General features: G+C 33.5%; 1 protein-coding gene across 5 annotated transcripts in view; it reads left to right on the forward strand.

Annotated features, from left to right (window-relative positions):
* The window catches only part of Luzp2 (leucine zipper protein 2), a 482,138-nt gene that overhangs the window by 121,853 nt on the left and 337,638 nt on the right, over positions 1-22,647 (forward strand). The window contains exons 1-2 of one of the 5 annotated variants that reach the window (XM_048788509.1): positions 14,501-14,527; positions 16,680-16,778. The exons of 3 other annotated variants lie outside the window; for them this stretch is intronic. In XM_048788509.1, the coding sequence (XP_048644466.1) occupies positions 16,726-16,778 (53 nt within the window). In that variant the 5' untranslated portion in view covers positions 14,501-14,527; positions 16,680-16,725. Of the gene's footprint in view, positions 1-14,500; positions 14,528-16,679; positions 16,779-22,647 lie in introns of those variants that run through there. One more of the 5 variants, XM_048788508.1, reaches the window with a different exon arrangement.

Below are 22,647 nucleotides of genomic sequence, written 5' to 3' on the forward strand. Positions count from 1 at the left end.
ATATATATATATGCAATGAAATTTGGATTTCAAAGAGATATTTATACTTATGCATTCATTGTAACATTATTTCCAACAGCCAAGAAAAATAAACAACATAAATGTTCATCAGTGGATGAATGGATAAATAAAGTGTGGCACATAGACACACCTCTACAACCACAGTGTAATATTGTTTAGCTCTGATAAAGAAGGAAACCATGTCATTTGTAACAACTTAGTGAAACTGGAGGACATATGGCAAGTGAACTAAAGCAGGCAGAAAAGCAAATACTGCATGATCTTGCATTTGGCAACTGAAACAGACTCATAGAAATAGAACTAGATTAGTGATCATCAAGGGAGAGATTAGGGAGCAGAACAGCAATGTTGGTCAAAAGGTACAAATTTTTTAGTTATGTATCATGAATAACTTCTGGAGAACTAACCTAAAGCATGGTAAGCATATTTATAATACAGCTGTATACTTGGAATTTGTTATGAGAGTAGGTTCTAAGTGTTTATTTGTGTTATCCACATAGATTGTAACATTTTCTGATTCTTCTTTCAGAGTGCTCAATTTAAATAAGGGAATAACCAAACCCACAAAAGACATTGCTGAAGATACAGAGAGCTCAAATTAGCTAGGTGGCATGATATGAGCAATATGCAATGAAAATGTCTTGAAGCATGTCAATGTTTCATATATGTCTTACTTAAGGTTTTCTATTTCAATTTCTTCTGTTGTATAGTACCAATGTTGGAAGATTATTGTCCTGATCAGTGAGAAAGTGTCTGTGAAATGCTGAAGAGGGATGGATATTGCTGGAGACTAGCTGTTCCTCAATAAATGGCATACATCTTCATTATCCTTCTTCCCCCAAGAATAGATGGTTTTACAGGGGTCCTGTGGGAAAATTAGATTTCAATAGAAACAAAAGAGTGCCAGAGAAGAGCCAGTATGCCCTCAATTGTGGAATCCTATCTCCTGAAAAGAAAGGCAGGAGCTGTCATTACAATATCTTCAGCAACCTGCAAGTTTTAAAATAACTGCTATCAGCATGAGCAAAATAAATCAGACTACTCTAAATTGTAAAATCTTTTTTAAAAAATATTTTTATTTGTAGTTTGACACAATACTTTTATTTTATTAATTTATTTTTATGGGGTGCTAAGGATAGCACCCAGTACCTCACACATGCTAGGAAAGTGCTTTACCACTGAGCCACAACTCCAGCCCCCTAAATTGTAAAATCTTAAAAATGCATTCTTAAGTGTAATTTTGCAATGAATTATAATTATGTTTCCCCCTTTAGACATTCTATCAATAGCTCCTACTGTCTTGAATGCAGTAGACTTTCATCAGTGCCATGGAAACCTTTCAGTGAGTTACAGGAATGAGGTGGGAGACCAGTAATCAATGAAGCACATAGACTGTAAATGACAGCCAGTTGGATAATTTCCATGCAACTGTTACTGAACTATAGTCAATTATTTGTAAAGAAAAAAAAGTATTATGAATCAACTCTACAGACTAACACAATGACGAAGTCTATTCAGTATCAAAATGACTGCTAAAATCAATATAAAAAGACAACAACTTTTTTTTTTCAGAACTCTGATCAACATTTAACAAAATAATAGGCGTCATGAAATTGAGCATCTGCTTCACTTTATTATGGCTAGAAAGAAAAACCAAAAAAAAAAAACCTTGATTTGGACTCCAAGATGGTATACGACAAAGGATAACAGAAAGTACCATGTTCCTCCATGTGACATGTACAATGATATATTCTGGGCTTTTCTTATATCAGGGATCTGCCAGCTCCACACCACTGGCCAAATCTGCTGCTTCCTTCTACAAATAAAGTAAAAATGAGACATAGCCACACTCATTCTGATTATCTCTGGCTGCTTTCATGCAGAGGTGAGTGGTTGTGACAGAAAGCCTTGGTTTGCATATCCATACAGGTGATGCATTTTTATCTCTTATACTTATGGTAATCACACTTCCTATGTTCTATATCCTGAAGCTGTCAGTGAGAGCTGCATTTTTTACTTCAGACTAACATTCCGTTTTGTAAGAAAATAAAACTTCTAATTTTCAGTTTAGATGTAATCAACCAACATTATTAATTTGTGAAAATAAAATGTCCCTAAGCATACTTAAACAAAACAAAACAACAACAAAATCTCATATTTTGATTAGTTGAAGATAATTTACATAATTCTTAGAATTTTAAATTTTTATTCATTCTGGCTCCGGTACAGCTGTTACTGCTTACCTTACCTTGTTGAAGTATAACACCTGGGAAGCATGCCAAGAGAAGCATGGAGTAGAAAGTATGAAGCTTTGTTTAAAGGGTAGTAGAACAGAATTCTCCCTGGGAGGAACAAGGGGACTCAAAAGGCAGAAACCATGGGATAAGGAAGTCCCATCCCTTTTATACATTTAAAGTTCTCTTTGTTCTTTTACATTTTCCCCTCTCATCTTGTTCATTTCCCCTTATCCTGCATTTGTGATCAGGAGATGCTGGCTGTAGGCCAAACGGTGGGAAACAGGTGTGCTGGAGGGGCCAGGATGTAGTCATCTTGGTAGAAAGGAGGGCCCAAGGCGAATTAATTAACAGCTTCCTGTATGCTCAGGGGTTGCTGACTTCTTTAGGAGGGGCATTAGAGGCCAGGCTTTGGGGACATTAACATTTCAATCTCCCATGATGCAGTCTCCCGCCTTTCAGACCTACACAGGTTTGGTCTGTTTTCTTCAATCTGACCCAATTTATCTATCTATTCTGACTGCCTATTGTAAATCTGGCTTCAGTACTCAGAATTGAAACCAAGGGCGGTGGGTTACCACCACTGAGCTACCTCCCCAATAGGTTCTTTAATTTTTAAAAATATTTTAGAGGGGATCTCACTAAGTTGCTGAGGCTGGCCTCAAACTTGCAATCTTTCTGCCTCAGACTCATGAGTTGCTGGGATAATAGGTGAGTGCCACCGCATTATCAGTATTCAGACAACATTATACAATTCACATCTCACTAAATGCCTACTATATCCCCTTTTTCTTCAATGAGAGTGCATATTTAACTAAATTTTACTAATTATTATGACATATTTTAAATAGGCTAATCATGATCAACCTAGTCAACTTTCACACTGAAATATTTACTCTCTGGGGGATTTTTAGTCTATGGTACCATTTTGTATTGCTGATAGTTCATCCACAAAAATTATACTCTGGGAGAATTGTAGGATGATACACTTTTTGGTTATATAATGTTATATTTTGAAAGAAAGAAAATTCTTATAAAATTATCTTCTCTTTTCAAACACACACACACACACACACACGGGAAATTTACTCTATCTATTCCTGTAGAAATATGCTAGCTGTCTTTAAAAAAAACATGCTCTTCTTTGGTCACTTATGATTTTCTACTTTGTTTAAAGGATTTCAGAAATTTAATAATGCACCATGGATTTCCACAGAGATGAAAATTGGTTCTTTCCCCCTATTCATTCCTACCCATTAACAGTTTTAAGACTTTGGCTGGGATCATTGTTTTGATCCTTGAGGTGCTTGCTTCTTTTCTGAAGTTAGGTGCAATTTAATCCTGGTTCATTAATTATAAAAGCATTCTTTAGGTAATTACCTCAATCTTTTTGCTCCTATATATAGCTGAATAAATGTAAGAGCATATGTATGTGCAAATGAATACATAGTGCATACTCATTTCCATATGAATGTAAAGAAATTAACAGAAAGATAATATATATATATATATATATATATATATATATATATACACATATACACATACACACACATACATGTTTACATATACATAAATATGAGATGCAGTGTGACATACATCTAAACAAAGCAAATTGATAATTTCTATAGGGAATGCAGAACTTTCTAGGACAATCTTATCTTCTCAGTTGACAACACAAATTAGTACACAAAATAAGATATGTGAATACAATGTGACAATCACTACACCTGACCCAAATTGAAGACTGCCTGCTGCTACCTACTTCTGGCATTGTAAGTGATGCATAATGAAAATGTTATATGGATAGGCATTTACTAGTTACTGTATAATTCAGGTATTTCTAGGTACCTAATATTATTGTTAGTATCAGAACAAGTTAGTAAAGTCATTTCACGCATGAGGTCATGCCAATATATACCAACACACTAAAGACCTAGAAAACAGACATTTCACAGTTGTATTGTCAAACAAATTTAGAAGTACCTGTGTGGGAATATGAGGCTGTTATGTAACATCAAAATAGAATAATTATCCTTATAGTCAGATAATATGAGGTTCACAGGAAATATTATGCATTTGGTAACATTGTGAAAGAACTTGACATTTTCTGATCAAATAAGCATTTCTCACAAAAAAATAATTTAAAATAAATCTGGACCAAATGTCCTAAAATGTGTGAAAGTGACATGGAGTCTGTATATAGGTGAAAAGACGATTTATGCTTAGCTAAGCTCCTCCACACCATTATATTCGGTGCATTTCAATAAAGGAGCACTGCTAGCAGAATACATATAACAGATATGCTTTCTAATGTATGTCTTCAGGAATCTTGTATAGGAATTACAGAATTTTTCTTGTGAAAATCCCTGGTGATCACCAATTAGCATATCAAAATCTCTGTCTGCTCATGATATCAAACCTAATAGCATCCCCTATTTTAAGGCAACATCTGTGCCTTAAAAAGCAGCTATGGTCCAAAGTCTCACGGATCCTCTCCATCATATGAGACAAAGGCAAATAAATACAATGGACTAACCTTAATCACAGTGGCAGACTGAAATTCTCCCAACAAGGTAATGCAGGATGTTACACAGGCTACAAACTAAATTGGCAAGAAAGCCTGAAACGGTCAGAGATACATGTCTTTCTGGTGTTGTGGGATATTAGCATTCACGCTATCTTGTTTGAGAGAACACTGTTTTAGACTGCTTCAGCAAAGTAGTGTATTAAACAATGAAAAGAACTGCAACCAATGGATGTAATAAAAAAGATTGCTGAATTCCTGTTTGGTGAGGAAAGAAGGTTGGTTTAGAACTATAGAGTTCAGAAAGTAAATTGGAGCAATAGGAGGAAAAGACACTGTTGTGTTGATGTGTCCAGCCTTTTTCAGTCCTGGTGATTGTCTTATCTTTTTCATTAGAGCCACATATAAATGTACCTTGATGTATATGCTTTATCTTGCAAAGTTATTTACACTTGACTTGTCTCACATTCAAAGGCATTTTATAGTAGTGAACACAAAATATACTCCATCTCAAAACCAAAATATAGGTCTGCCACAGTGTTTTCAAATATTTAAATATAAAAGGAGGATATTTAGGTCACCTTAAATCTAAACCAAATATATTAAAGATGACTTTAAGTGTGATTTTTCTTAGCAAAGGATACATGAAATATTGTCATTCAAAAATTTCAGAACAACTTTCTGAAAGGCCAAGTTTGTATGCCAAATTTATTCTGTGAATTATGATCCATTTTCTATATCCATCATTCTTTTAAATTTAAAGAATAAATATTTTTAAATGATTGAATAAATCTCAAAATATGATTGCTGATATTAAACATGTAGTAAAAAAAAAAGATTTTTCCCCTATACACAAAATTAACAATTAGTTATTTTATTAAAGTCTTATGCATAATTAAAATTGTGTGCATTGAAATCATCATTTTTGACATCTTTAAATTTTGGGGAAACAGTATTCTTTATATTTTTAACTGACAAAATATTTGCATATGTCTATTTAAAGACAATATAGCCTAAACTGGTTTTATATAGCAAGATTTTACTATAATATAATCTTGAGCAACTTATTTATCTCTCAAATTTTACTATAATAAAATCTTGAGCAATTTATTCATCTCTCTCTGCTTGTTACCTCCTTATGAACATTATGAATTAATCAAAGACTTGGAATGAGGTTCAAGAAAATAAAGGCGAAAATTTGTAAAAGAAAACATGATATTAAAACGAGAGTATGGCTCAAAATGTGACATAGAAATTATTTTCCAAACCTTTTAGTGAGATTATACCATGATCAGAAATAAACATGATGGTATTGTCTTCAGTCTAGATTTTTTTGTTTGTTTTTTGTTTGGTTGTCAATCTATTGGTTCACATAATTCCTTTTAAGTGAAACAGTTGTCAGAATATATAAAAGATGTGCCACTTATCACAAATACCCTTAAATTCAATAGTTTGCTTGTCTAGTTTCTCAGGTTCCCAAGCCCTATTATTTCCTCAAACTAGGACCAAGTATCCTCTTCAAGTTGTCCCAGTGTTTAGCTCTACTGCTTTTTAAAAGTAAATACTTTTCTTTTGGATCCATGGTTTCATGAACAATTAGCTGCTTGAGTCTTGGCTTGGTTTTTAGCTTGTTTTGTCCCCCCAGCCCCTTTATGTTACCTACTTGGCCCTTGTAGTCATTTAACTTTGCAAGTTGGAGGAAGAAGGAGTTTGAAATCATGAAGTTAAAGATATCACTGCTCTTTGTTCCAATATTTTAAAACAAAGCATCAAATGAAATAAATGCCTTATTTTGCTTCTTTGGCTCTGAACAGCCTAGTGTTTCTTAGTATGAATCTAGTAAGGATGAATGATATGTACCAAAAGAACAAATGAATGCAATGTTAATTCAGTCTCTCAAGTGATCCATCTCTCAATTGACTTCCATTAGTTACCACAGCAACTTTAATAATAACATAAAGATATACTTATTACTTCAAAAACAATTGTCAAAAGCTAATGAAATCAATAATTCACAGTTTTACTTTTTTTGTTTCTATGCATAAAGAGTAATGACATTTATAATATTATTACAGTACTACAAAAAATAAACACTTGATCTCACCTTGACATTCCATAACACAATTTTTGTACCAGAAGTTGACTTTTAAATGCAATATATAAGATTTTAAATATCAGATCAGAAAAGGTTTTGAGTGTGTGATCATGTGTGCATACTTTTAAGGAAAAATAAATTTAAAAAACATTTTAATCTACATTAAAATATATTTTTCACCAAAATAAATACCAAACTAAGTTTAGTTGGTTAACTAAATACAGTTGAACATATTATTTCTCATAAATCTGGATACCAAATGTGATTTAATAGAATATATAGTTTGCTTTCTGCTGTTTTCCTACTTAAATAATAAGTATTTATTATGTTATTTTTCCTAATTAATCATTTTCCTCAATTTAAATGAAATCAAACTGATGACAAATTTGTTAAAGTTATCATAGCACAGGTATATCTATCTCACTGTCTTCTATATAACAATTGAAAACAACTAAAAGATTTTTTTAATATAAAAAAGAAATTTTAGGGTTGGTGTTGGGGCTTAGTGGTAGAGTGCCTGCTCAGTACCTGTGAGGCACTAGGTTCAATCCTCAGCATCACATAAAAATAAATAAATAAAGTAATTGTGTCCATGTACAACTAAAGAAACATATTAAAAGAAAAAAAAATATGAAACTGGGAGAGAGATTCTGAGGATATCAGATGTTGTAAAACTTGGAACAAATCAACCCAGGTTACTTTCAAGGACATAAAAGCTAAGAGACAGTGTTGACTAAAAGTGAATCTCAGTATTTATAAGAAGCCCCACAACAATTCTTTACTTTAAATACAAGTGCAGGCAAACATTGCAAGCCTACCCAAGCAGTGGGTGACTGCAGAATGAGAGGAAAAGAGGATGCCAGTCTTACAAGGAACATATTGTCTGAGTGGAAGTTTGGAGAAAACACACTGGGTGGCAATCTATTCTGGAGCTTCTCATTGTCAGCTGAAAAGAAATACATTGGCTCTAAATTATCCATAAGAAATAAATAACCTGGAATAAGTGGGGCTTGTCTGGAAGCCAGGAAGGTTTTCTTATTTGTCCATGGTGAGACAGGCTGAGAGAACACTTGAGTTTTATATGCCTAACTGATAATATGATGGATGGTATTCTCTGTCAGCATCAGCATCCCAAACTGAAGATGTTTTCAGCTACAGTATATTCTGCAGTTCATCAGCAAATATGTAGACTGTCAAGAATATTTTTCCATTCAGAAAACAATGAGCAATAACTGGAAAGAACCAATATGGAACACGGGCGATGAATAAAGCAATGTAATTTTACATAGGTGCTCAAGAGTGTGGATTCCAAATCTGTATTCTTGGGCTTGAATAGTAAATTTGTGTCATAAAGTAGTGATTTTTATGTATCTCAGTGTTTTCCAATGATACAGAGGAGTAAATATACTAATGTCATCATAAGAATGCAAATGTGATAATGTATGTCAAGTATTAGTAATAATGTAAATACATGCTGGTATTCTCATTTGATTCATACACATGACCATATATGATTTCCTCTTTATCTATACAACTAACATTCTCATCCCACTCACAATCATCACTTGCCTGGACTACTATTTATTTATCTATTTATTTATTTATTTTTGAATACTGGCGATTGCTCCTAGGGTGCTTTGCCACTGAAATATACTCCCCACTTTTTTTTCACTCTTATTTTGAAACAGAGTCACTATGTTATTTAAGGCTTTGCTAGATATGGTGAGAATTTTTTCATGTACTTGTTGATAGATTGTATGTCCTCCTCTGAGTAGTGTCTGTTCAGGTACTTGGCGCATTTGTTTTTTGGGTTATTTATTTTCTCTGGATATTAGGGCTCTATTTGAAGTGTGAGGAGTAAAAACTTTGTTCCCAGGATGTAGGCTCCCTATTTACCTCTCTTATTGTTTCTTTTGCTGAGAAAAAACTTTTTAGTTTGAGTAAGTCCCATTTGTTGATTCTAGTTATTAACTTTTGTGCTATGGGTGTCCTATTGAGGAATTTGGAGCCCGACCCCACAGTATGTAGATCGTAGCCAACTTTTTCTTCTATCAGACGGCGTGTCTCTGATTTGATATCAAGCTCCTTGATCCATTTTGAATTAACTTTTGTGCATGGCGAGAGAAAGGGATTCAGTTTCATTTTGTTGCATATGGATTTCCAGTTTTCCCAGCACCATTTGTTGAAGATGCTATCCTTCCTCCATTGCATGCTTTTAGCCCCTTTATCAAATATAAGATAGTTGTAGTTTTGTGGATTGGTTTCTGTGTCCTCTATTCTGTACCATTGGTCCACCCGCTTGTTTTGTTACCAATACAATGCTGTTTTTGTTACTATTGCTCTGTAGTACAGTTTGAAGTCTGGTATTGCTGTACAGCCTGATTCACTCTTCCTGCTTAGAATTGCTTCAGTCAGAGAAATGCAAATCAAAACCACCCTAAGATGCCATCTCACTCCAGTAAGATTGGCAGCCATTACAAAGTCAAACAACAATAAGTGCTGGCAAGGATATGGGGAAAAGGGTATACTTGTACATTACTGGTGGGACTGCAAATTGGTGCGGCCAATTTGGAAAGCAGTATGGAGATTCCTGGGAAAGCTGGGAATGGAACCACCATTTGACCCAGCTACTCCACTTCTCGGACTATTCCCTAAAGACTTTAAAAGAGCGTACTATAGGGATACTGCTACATCGATGTTCATAGCAGCACAATTCACAATAGCTAGACTATGGAACCAACCTAGATGCCCTTCAATAGATGAATGGATAAAAAAATGTGGCATTTATACACAATGGAATATTACTCTGCACTAAAAAATGACAAAATCATGGCATTTGAGGGAAATGGATGGCATTACAGCAGATTATGCTAAGTGAAGCTAGCCAATCCCTAAAAAACAAATGCCAAATGCCTTCTTTGATATAAGGAGAGCAACTAAGAACAGAGCAGGGAGGAAGAGCATGAGAAGAAGATTAACATTAAACAGGTAAGAGAGGTGGGAGGGAAAGGGAGAGAGAAGGGAAATTGCATGGAAATGGAAGGAGACCCTCATTGTTATACAAAATTACATATAAGAGGAAGTGAGGGGAAAGGAAAAAAAACAAGGGGGAGAAATGAATGACAGTAGAGGGGGTAGAGAGAGAAGATGGGAGGGGAGTGGAGGGGAGGGGGGATAGTACAGGATAGGAAAGGCAACAGAATACAACAGACACTAGTATGGCAATATGCAAAAACGTGGATGTGTAACCGATGTGATTCTGCAATCTGTATACGGGGTAAAAATGGGAGTTCATAACCCACTTGAATCAAATGTGTGAAATATGACATATCAAGAACTGTGTAATGTTTTAAACAACTAATAATAGTATAAAAAAAGAAATATTCAGAATAAAAAAGGCTTTGCTAAACTTTTGGTACTCCTACCTCAGCCTCCTGAATCACTGAAATTATAGGCATGCTCCACCATGCCTGTCTTGGGTTACTTTTAAAACATTTGAATGGTGTTCATTCTTCCTACCCCTATTTTTCAATCTACTTGGGCAGAGTTCCCATTTACAACAACACAATCAAAAACACATGAAAGGTTGGAAAATAAGGTTAGCATTAAAGATAAAACATATTATAATAAGGTAATATATAATATAAAATAAATCAGTCTAAACATACTCAAAATTTCAGTATATAAAATTTAGTAAATCCACTTTTCTACTATGCAAAAGAGATTCTCTGAATTGTAACAATAATAATTACAGAACATATATAAAAAGAATAACATAAATGCTAAGTCAATAAGTTAAAGAGCTGATTAATAACTAAAAAACAAAAGAGAATATTGACACTGTATCAATGTATGACAATGTTGTGTATTAAAAGGGAAACAACAAAATTTAGAGTATAATAATTGAGTGGAATAAATGAAGAAATGGAATAAATATTTTAAACTTGACTTTAGCTCATACCCAAACAAAACTGTTGAGAAAAAATCATATTTAAAAATATAGTCCTAAAATATAGTATATAAATTTGCAGAACTTGAAATTAAAGTTTTCTTTAATGTCATCAATAAAATCCTTATAAAACTGCCCATTATTTAACAAAACAAAAACAAATTTCCAAAATGTATATTATACAAGTTCAATTTTTATAAGCAGAACAATCATATTATAAACTATTAATAAAAAACATTTAAAAAGTAAAACAAAATAAAAACATCTAAATGCTAAGATATTTTAATGAAGAAAAGCTTTAAGGAAAACCAGGGAAATCTTTGTTTGACAAAACCATTCAAGCTAACTTGCAAACTGCAATGTAGTAAAACAAAAACTCAACGAATACAGAATTTGCAAAAAGCCTAAAACAAGGTTTAGGTGATATTTCATAGCCTTTAAAAAGGCATTTAATGTGTGTGTGTATGTGTGTTTGTGTGTGTGTATATGTGTTTGTGACAGAGAGAGAGAGAAAAGAGGAAGAACCAATTAATTGCTTTGTTAAGGAATTAAGAAAACAAAAAAAAGTGTAATGAAAGCAAACAAAGAATTTATTATAATAAAAGTGGAAATTAATGTGTATAAACATAGAAATGAATAGAAATAATGAAGAAATGTAGGGACTGGTTTTCAAAAAAAATATAGAATGAATTGATACCATATTAACAAATCTAAAAAGGATAAACAATTAATACAAAATTAGAAAGGAGACTAGACAAGCACAAATTAAATACATACTACCAACCTAAAGAGAAGTCTTTCTTTATTTTTTTGTATAATGGCTGATTTTCCCAGAAATATATTCTAACAATCAAAACAAAAATTGAAATTAAGAAAAATTTTTAAAATCCTATATTAACTGCTATATTAGCAGTTACCACAGGAAAAGACAAAGAAATTTGCAAAAACTTGTGAGCTGTGATACAAAATATTCTATACTCTCCAGATAAATTTGATCTTTTTATTACTTTACTAACTAAAATGTCATCAAACCGTTCTTCTACAATAAAAATTGAGATTTGCAATCACATCATTATTTGCTCTTATCAATTAATATATATTTTACACTAAGATGGAATCATTTTGTCTCTAACAGTAGAAACAAACAAATGTTTTAATTTTACTATTTGCTTTTCATCTTTGTTATCATCATGTTTTTGTAATTTGCCATATTGATTCTCTAATTAATTTTGCAAAATTTTATAATACATTATTACTATTTTCCTTGTGCCATATATTTTTCCACCTTCAATACAATATTTTCAGCTCTCTTCTGCCTATCTATGTTTCCAGTATTTTACGTTTTCTTGAGTTTTTGTTGTTGTTGTTGTTGTTGTTGTTGAGTTTAGTTCTAGTTCCTTTGTTTGTTTGTTTATATTTTGTGTAATGTGGGGAGGTGTTTTTTTTTTTAATTTGTTTTTATAAACCATCTATTTTTTTCTACTATAATACATGTAATTCCCTACTACTGTATTTCCACTTGGACAGAACCCTCTGCCTTCCTCTTCCCAATGTCAGGGGTGTCTTTCTTCTATGCCTCAGTACAATCTGGGGGAGGAAGAGTTCAATTGGAACTCTGAAACTTTTACATATGGAATTGGTCTACTTTTTCCTGTGACATTATTTTAAAATCTTTTTAAAAATTACTATTGGTTTTACAAATTGTACTTTTCTGAACTTAGTTTCCTAACTCCGTCTCACAGATGCTGGTGACTAAGATATTTCTTTCAACAATTACATTTTGAAGGGTTAATTCCAAAGTCCTTGAGAAAGATATTTATTTCTGTGTTATAAATTTATATCTAACAGAGATAGAGAAAGAAGTTATAAGTGGACATTTTCTAAAGTAAAAGCACTGAGAGAAAGGAGTCAGGAATAATCCTGTCTAAGGTTTAGTCCCATTGAGGTAAATGTTAGACCCTTGTGGGCACTAATAAAGATATAAATAAATAAATACATCGTATAATGCAGTACAAAAGATAGGGAGATTGGTGGGTAGTTGTGGAAATTTCAATTTTTTTAAGAGACAATCCTCTTTCGACATTGAGCAAAAAGACTTAATAATGAGGTTGTGCATGTAACAAACCTGATGCTCTGTTTAAACAGTGAAGAATGTGTGAAATCTGATTAAATGAGAATCTATAAAAACATAGAGCATATACAAAAGATATCTGTGTTTATTTAGACTGAATTTTGACTTATTAACTAAGCTGTGAATCTTATAGCAGATTTTGCATCAATGATGTAAAAGCAATATTAGACTGTGCAAGTACCAGGCCATATTAAAATTGCCTTCAAATTTGTTTAAGGAGTCATGGGATATTGTTATGTAAAATGGAAGCATTAGTAGTCATGAGGATGTCAGTACCAAAATTTTAGGTGCAATGTATAACTTGTGAGTTTTATTTTTATATTGCTTACTGTCTAAATTTATTTTAACACAATAGAACATCATCACATAATTTCCTTTTTGATTTTGAAGCACATTGCTGATCCCTAGGGAAATCTGTTATTACAATTTTTTTTCCAACAAGAAAGTCGCTGTTTCTTTATCAGATCAAATTCATTACTTAATCCATTACTTGTTCTCTAATGTAACAAGATTGAAATAACTTTCAAGCCATGTTGATATATTCAACAATCTATACGACTCCAATTATAAAAATCTTTACTTTCAAAGTTACCATCCTGCTTAAGGATGAACAATTCATTTAAAAAATTGAAAAAACACAGTGTTTCAACAAATAATTTTACTTTCATAATTTGGGATGAATTGATGAAAAAGACAACCAAATGGTATCTGAGTTTCTTTAGTGTCATTGTTGGATATCAAAATGTTGTAAGATATAGTTGGAGAGAGATGCCTACCCGGGGGGGGGGATCTAAACTGGCCAAAGAACCCATTTATGAACCTTCTCTAAAAATGAAATATTTTCTAATTAGAGAAAAAGAATAATGCATATTTAATGACTGAAAATTGACCTATAAAAGACATCTATCTATTAAAATACTTCAAGTCATTGCTACTGCTAGCCTCCAAATATCATAAGTAATATCATTTACAATAATTTATTTTTGAAAATCAGGGATTTTTTTGGAATGTTTACAAAATCTTAGTCAAAAAATAAGAGGCAATGTTATCTAGAATAGAAAATTTTAAAATATTGTTAAATGATTCACAAACTATACCATAGCTTTATAAATATGTGGAAGTTAATACTTCAATTAAAATATAAAATTTTATGTAAATACAATTCAGCATTATATGGTATAGCTGTAGTATATTTCAATTGTTTTCGCCCACTACATTTCATTCTGGGATCTTCCAATATATATATTTTTTGTTTGTTTCTAAAAGTTGTATACCTTGAAGTCCTTCCTTCCTTCCTTCCTTCCTTCCTTCCTTCCTTCCTTCCTTCCTTCCTTCCTTCCTTCCTTCCTTCCTTCCTTCCTTCCTTTCTTTCCTTCCTTCTTTCTTTCCCTTTCTTTTTCCAACACTGGGGATTGAGCCCAGGGGCACACTAGTATTGAGTTCCATCCTCAATCCTTGCTCTTTTTTTTTTTTTTTAATTTTAGTACAGGTTCTTGCTAAGTTGCCATGGATGGCCTTGAATTTGCCATCCTGCTGCCTCAGTCTCCACAATCTCAGGAATGAATTACAGGTATACATCACCACCTCCTGCTACATGGTTAACTTTTCACATTATAAAATTCGATGGGTTTGACAAATTCACAGTATAATATGTCTTCCACTATATTATAGAGAATACGATGTCCTAAAAAAAGTGCCTCTGTCATCCTATTCAATCCTCCTCAAACCCATGAAACCTCTCCATATAGAATTTTATTTCAATATGAAGTTCCACATGTCAAAAAATTTGGAAACCACTGTGTCAAAATGAATAATCATTAGTAATTCTATGTGAGGAGCTAATATGCTCAGATTTGAATTTACAAATCTCACTTGGTTTATCCAGTGGGGAATATGAAGGGACTATTCTTCTGACATTCATTAAAGATGATAAGGAACACTTTATTCAAGGGACTACTGCAGTGAAATTTTGGTGTTAAGGGAGACAGATTGGGCTCAAATCTGCAGAGAAGGAAAAGAGTCATTACTAACCAAGTAGCAATGAGGAAGTCAATTCATACAAAATCACTAAGAGGAAACATCCCCAGAGACAGTTGGATAATGGATAAACTATCTTGACAGGATTCTTGTGAAGACAGACCAGGGGGATCAAAAATTGAAGGTGTGGGGGCTGGAGGAAGGTCTTACTAAGCTGAGTAGCTTTTCTTCTCTTGAGAAGGGAAGCTTGAGGATAAAGCTTAGTCACAGAAACAAAACAACTTAGAGGTGCCTGACTAAATTTTTGTTAAGGAAAGATTATTTGAGGTAAAGATGATTCTGAAGGCTAAGATCTAGACAAAATGTGATGACAGCTTAAATTATTAGTGTTGAAAATAGAGACGGAGTAAAGATTAAGCAGTGGAAGAAATTTGAAATACTTTGAAAGTAAAAGTGGGATAATTCAATGGCTGAATAACTTTAAAGAAAATAGAGTTCCATAGTATAAGTGTTGTCTGTTAAATTAGAATTAAGGAACTGTTCTTTCTTTCTTTTTTAAATTGATTAAAAAAAAAAAAAACAACAGCGGAATGTATTACAATTCTTATTACACATATCTAGCACAATTTTTCATATCTTTGGTTGTATATAAAGTATGTTGACACCAATTTGCGTCTTCATAGATATACTTTAGATAACGATGTCTATCACATTCCACCATCCTTGCTCATCCCCTGACCCCCCCTTTCCCTCCCACCCCACTGCTCTATCTAGAATTCATCTATTCCTCCCATGCTCCCTCTCCCTACCCCACTATGAGTCAGCCTCCTTATATCAGAGAAAACATTTGGCATTTATTTTGGGGGGATTGGCTAACTTCACTACTCTTCTTTCAACTAGGCCAAATAAAAGGGCTACTTTCTTCACATAACTACAGCTAGGGAAGTGTTTCCTTGCCAATATATAGTACAGATTTTGGTTTTCTGTTTTTCATGACTGTACAATTGTACAGGGGGATAATTCAGGGATGATTCTAATTAATAGAGTGGTCTTATTATATTCATACTATAATTATCTTTCATTAATACAATTGGTGTCAGGTTAACTAAAATTCTAGGACCACACACAAAAAATTATATTTCCTCTCCTGGGTGACACTACTTCTGCATAGGCAAAGAATTTTCACTCTGTGACTGAGTGGTCATTTCTGAAAGCTGAATACTTCCATCCCATGACACAGTATGCAGGGAACTGATTTCACTTCCTGGTGACTCCCTTTGAAAGTTAGCCTCCAACATTTTTAAACATCCATAATTTCAGCCAACTTTTTCATTGTCTTGTTTGGAAGGATGGCATTCTTGGCTCTTCTGTGTTTACATCAATTGCTAGTAGCTGGGCCTGCATTTACCCTAACCTGTTGGAACTTTCAGACATGTGTTGTGAGAACAGTGCCAGGGAGAGGCCTCCACAATTTTCCTTCCCCAGAAACTTCAGCACAGCCCACAGCCCATGCAGATGCTGTTTACACTGTGCAATGAAGGGTAAATCCTCATCTGCTCTGCTCCTCCTACTCACCTGCATCATGAAGAATGCTATACACACTCTCCTTCTGTTCAGTATCCCTTTTTTGCATGACTACCCAAACCATATGGACATAGCTAGAATAAACAGCTAAAATGATAGCAAGCTTATTTGCAATGGATGGTTCTTCTTCTTCTTTTTTTAAATATTCATATTTACCCTAGAACACAAAGAAAATGAAAGAACAACCATTGAAGGATTCAAGTAGGGATGGAAATGCAACATCAACATGGATGCCAGTGTTCAAGTTACCGAATCAACAGGTACTCAACCACAGGACACTTGATCAGAAAAGGAAGATGGGAGGATTTCTTAATTATGCCAGAATATAAATTTCTAAATATTTTTGTTAGTTTGGTTTGTGTCTCTTTATTTGTTCCTTTAATGTAGTTTTGCTATAATCAGATACAAAGAAAATTTAAAAAGCAAAAGACATCATTGCTGGCAAAGAATTTTGGATTAAATAACAAGACAACTGGGAAAAAAATCACCATACGTTTATATTTATTCAGTGACAGTGACTATTTAATGTGTATCACTTCAGAAACACTGGTTCTAATGTTCTTCTTATTATTTTTACTTGTGTCTCTTTGTCCAAGTATAATTTAAATTTTTCTTTCAAGTCACATACTGTTCATTTATAGCATTAGTTTTCATGGATCCTTTTGGTATTTTGCCTAATAATGATTTGCATTCTTAGTTTACTATCAGACTGCTTCTGCCTTTTGCAAATTTGAGAAAGAAGTTTTCACAGAGAAAGAGAAATCACAGACAACAGTACAGTCATATGCTCAATGACTCCCATATCCTTTTCCAGAAACACCCCCAACACATACATACAAACTATATTAAATATATTGTGACCCAGTTAGCCCATTAGTTTAAAGTCCCTATATCTATCAAATTAATTTTTCCTTAAGTGTATGGTTTTGTTCATGTAATCCTATAGCCACTCATGTTACTTTAAAATTAGATTGACAAGAGTATCTTGGGTACACAGGGCACTGGAAGAATGCCATGACAACGGGGGAAATCTAACTCAAGGAGAGCATTTGACAGCTGCCATCCTCATGTTCAAATGTTTCCACAAATTTCAGGTTCCAAAGCAAACAGAAGCATACTGTGTCTAATTTATCTAATTAGTGGAGTACCTGCTAGTTTAGTCTATTAACAATCTGTCAGTTTTTTTTTTTTCTTAAAATAGCTTCCACAACAAAGTAGACATATATATTATTTGGTCATTTATAATATCAACTAGACTGATGTTTGCCAAGTTGCTTTGGTGTTATGTCTGAAAGCATGAAGTCATAATTATATAGACAAGTTAACTTTTAACAAAAAGTTAACAAGGACACTTGATTTGGACATGTACACTAAGATTGTGTGTGTTTATCCTTAGAGACAGTCGTTCTCTTTTTACATGATTTTCCACAGAAAATAAAGTTTATGTAAAAAAAAATAACTTGGTCCATTAAGTCTTGTGTAATCTAATGGCTCATTCATTTTAAGAGGCAAAAGCTATAGAAATGGACAGAGACCCTGTAGCAATATAACCTTAGTTCCTTTCTAACTGCCATTCATTAATTGTGTGGTCTTGGGATGGTTTCATTTTTGTACTTGCTTCTTCATCTGTTAAATGTGAATGCTGTCACACCTGCTTGATAGCATTGCAGAGCTGTTGGACAGACCATCTGTCCAACAGATTATCTGAAGTCTTTGTTTTGCTCCTAATAAGAACTCAGTGAATGTTGCTTTTCCCAGATTTATGTCCATAGAGCTCAGAATAAATGCATCCAACCCAAGCGTATCATGCATCAAAAATTATGAAAGTAAAAATGGATAGTGGCTTTTAAAGGGCCAGAAGGGTGGTTCAGCGGTAGAGCACTCGTCTAACAAGCTTGAGTTCCCGGGATCAATCTCCAGCTCTGCAAAAAGTAAATATACACATACATAATTATAAGTTACATCAGTGTTTAAATAATCAAAACTACTTTTAAATTTACATGTCAGAAAGCCTAAACAACAACACCTTAAGGCACAGTGTCTAATTTTCTCACGTAAACAAGTCAAAGGTGTATTGTTATGGACGAGTTTCAGTGGCTCAGTGTCACTGAGGACTCTGATTTTTCTATTTTAATGTTCTTCCATATTAGGATTTGGACCCTTGCTTTCCTAATTTGTAGTCTCATTCTTGTAAGATGCCTGCTTCTGTTTGAGTCACCACATCTATGTTCAAGGAAGGAAGGCAGATTGAGTGTGGAGGGTGTCCTTGACCTTGGCTCCTCTTCATTCAAGAAAACAAGTGATTTTCCCCAATTCCCTCTGAGATGTTTGCTGATGTCTTGTTGGTGATATTCTATCCAGTAGTCCCTTAAAGTTTCAAGGTAACTAGGGAAACACATATTTAGGTGAGGAATATGCTCCACACAATAGTACCAAAGCTACAATCACAGGAAAGCAATAGAGGAATGAGGACTAGATGAGTGACTTTGAGCTCAGGCCTGAACAGACATCACAGGAAACAAAAGCATTTTTTTAGATTTCTATATATGCATATTATCATTTAGTATTTATTGTTTTAATATTGAATTATGAATGAGGAAGAAGCTCTAGTGGCTTTTCCTGCTTCAGGCCTTTGAAGTCTAAATTCACCTCTCGTAGGAGGGGTTATTTATTCTGCAGTTGAGATTTTTTTATGAGTCCTTATTTGTGTTATTCTCTTTTACCTCAAAAAAGAAACAGCAGGGGAGAAATGCCACTTGAGAAATTCCCCTGCTCTCATTTCATTCCACACTTCCCCAGCATATTGTGATTTTCTTTTTTCTTCCTCTAATACACCAAGCTCATCCTCTTCCCAGGACATTTGCAGTTGTTTCTCAGTCCATGCATCATTTAGTTAATTTAGCATAATGAAAAAACACCTTTCTTTATTTTTCTGCCTTCTATTACTATAGGATTTTTTAAATTTGTATGAACAACTGATCAAATTTATAGAGAAAGATAATTGTAAGGACTCAGTGTAGCCAATACTTAAATAAACTTTTAAAAAAAGAACATTCCTACTATCTAAAAACTCACGAAAAACTATTGATATTGTTTTTCCAAAAGGCATGTGTCTATGCCACACAAAACAACCCCAGGGAGGTTTATTTCCTCTTTGGAGAAAGTAGATTTTTTTTAACTAAATGAAATAAAGTGAAATGTAATTATATATTAAAGGTTTTCCTAATAAAAATCACAGACAAAAACAAATATCAACAGCATTTTGGGTATGTAGCTTATATTATTATCTTTCTCAAATTAAATTATTTACCTTTTTGCTTTATTTTATTTTGAAGTTAATAACTTGTATCATGACTCTCATTATTTCCAAGATACTTTTGTTTTTTTTCCTGTTTTTTTTTAATTTTTTACCTGCTTTAGTCCTTTTTCTGTTTCTATTGTAGCTAAAATATCAAACAAATATTTTAATATTTCATATTTACCTATAATATAAATTGAATATTCCTCGAATATTCTGATATCCAAAAGTGATACAGTACTTCCTGCTCCCATTACCAATTATTTTAAAGACAAAATGTGTCTAGAACTAACTAATGGCTCACCAAACAATGTGTCCTCATTTCCATCCTTACTCATAGAAATTTTCATTAGGACTATCTTTCCTAACCTAATGTGCATGCTCCTTTTTCCTTTGGTAATACATTCTGAGCCATGCCAGTGTCATTCTGCCCATATTCCATGACTTCACTTATTTCACTTTAATGATTTTAACTCTGTAACTGAACTCTGATCTCTTTGTAAGTGCCAGATTTATGTTCACCACTGACATAAAAATATTTTTCTATTTAAATGCATGCCATCTTTAATTCAACATTTCTAACACCCATTTCCTTATCTTTTATAAGCCAGGACATTTCCCTGTTTTTAAATTTCTATTCCTTGACACAAATATCCCTGTGCTTATTCATGCATGCAACCTGGTAGTTATTAGCATTTTATCACTTTTGTCCACTTTAGTAATATATATTTTTTTCAATTCCTCATCCTCCCAACTCTCTACCCACCCCCCAAACACGTACACACACACACACACACACACACTCTCTCACAAATATGCACACAAACATTCCCATATATGTACCTGTTCTAATACACACTACAAATTTAAGGGACTGACTGTAACATTCAATTGATCTAGTATGTAGGTTCTTCCTAATTAGCCATAAAATAATGTATGCACATATTTTTCAACATCCTGTGACACTAACACATGAGCTATTTAGCACAAAATGTTGATTTTTTTTTACTGTATTTGTGTGTGAGAATGTAATGTCAATGTGAGATTGAAGATTACTTCCAGAAGCTAAAATGCAAGTACAGCTGCAGGTCTTGGGGTGTGAGTGTACCATGGCAAAGGAGTCAGGTAGACTATGGAGGCTGTAAATCAAAATTGAGTACTGAACCCCAAACTATGTAGATAGTAGAAACTAAAACTATAAAGACTATTTGAATAAATTTAAATTACTATACCATAAAATTCTCCTACTCTGCAAACTTCAATGTAAAAGAAACACTGCATGGTTCATTTATTTTCTTTAAGGGGCCCCAGTAAGTGAAGAATTAGTTTTTGATCATTACTAGAGTTTTCTCCCTCATATATATAAGGGTATTCTAGTGCATGTGATCCATCCTGTAACTAATCCTCTCTAACATAATGAAAGAAAGTAAGAAAAATGGCTGTACATCTGCCTGAATAAGGAAAAGGAGAGAACATTCATAAGCCTTTATTTTATAAGGCTTTTCTCATTTTTAAAGATTTTCTATTCTGAAAAGAAAATGTACTTCCATTACCTGGGTTTGCCCACTGAGAAATAGTGACTTTTGTTGGAGGGTAAGAAGGAGGCTTTCCAGTAGAATCTTTCCTACAAAAAACAGAAGATCCTGGCTAAGAGGGCAGTGCTCTATGGGTGTATGCTGGTCTCAGGTCTTTTTCATGCTTATCCTTTTTCAGAGGCTATTTCCTTTCAGGGAGTAATTTTTATTTGTGCTGGATCAGACCCACCTCACTTGAGGCATATCTTTATTCTGAATAAGCCTCTTAAATTGTGAGGGAAGGAAGGAGGTTTTAGCTTAGTGAGATTCATATAAGATTAACTTTCCAATTTTAAATGGTCTTCTGTGCAGGTCACCCAATCTGAATGTTCAGACATATTATCTTTTTCATAATGTTCTTATCACTGAAACACTATTTAGAAGCATTAATGACCTTGAAGTCTGCTCTTTTCAGGTATTCAAAAGTCACTGATATTTTTTGAGATTAGGTAATTTGCATCTCTCCTAATTTTGATATTATGCCTTCAGTAATAGCCCTGGATACTATCTCCTAAGTCAGGAGGCCAAGTGGTAGAGCTGAGTTCTGATAAAAGATCGCTTCTATCACAGGCAGAAGCCTTCCTCAACATTTGATTTCATTTATTATTTCAAATCATAAGTGGTGTTTCTGGGCTCTGAATAACAAGATTATTATTAATTCCTTGATTACTGCAAATTTCTACCACTGTGTTCTCCTTTTTAAGAATTAAATTCACTTAATTTTTAAGGGTTGTGAAGATTCTTAACAATCACCTCCATCCTCTTTTTGTGCATTATACTATATATGTGTACATATACATGAGTGTATATATAAAGAGTATATATATGTATGTGTGTATGTATGAAAGTTATATGTATGTGTATGTATATAAAATTATATATATATGAAATTATATGTATATATGCATACATATACAATTCATATATATATTTGCAGCAAGTATGGAGATGTATATTTGTTGCTCTCTTGTTTCTGAGAGATTTATAGCCATGAGTTTAGCTGAGATTATCCACAAAGTAAGACTAATAGAGGAGAGATAAGTATTCTGAGGATTTCTTGTTTTTCTATTCCTGGAACTGGGTATGGTAGAAGGAAATAAAGCAGAGTTTGAAAAGTAGTACAAATCATGCGAATCGAGACAGGAAAAGAAGAAGCAGAAGAAGATGGAGAACAAAGGGGGAGCAGAAGGAGGAAGAGGAGGAGGAGGGTGGTGAAAGGGAAAGGGAAAGGGGAAGCATAATGAGAGGAGGAGGAGG

Source organism: Marmota marmota, unplaced genomic scaffold (genome assembly GCF_001458135.2).
Source record: "Marmota marmota marmota unplaced genomic scaffold, marMar, whole genome shotgun sequence".
Classification (NCBI taxonomy): Eukaryota; Metazoa; Chordata; class Mammalia; order Rodentia; family Sciuridae; genus Marmota; species Marmota marmota.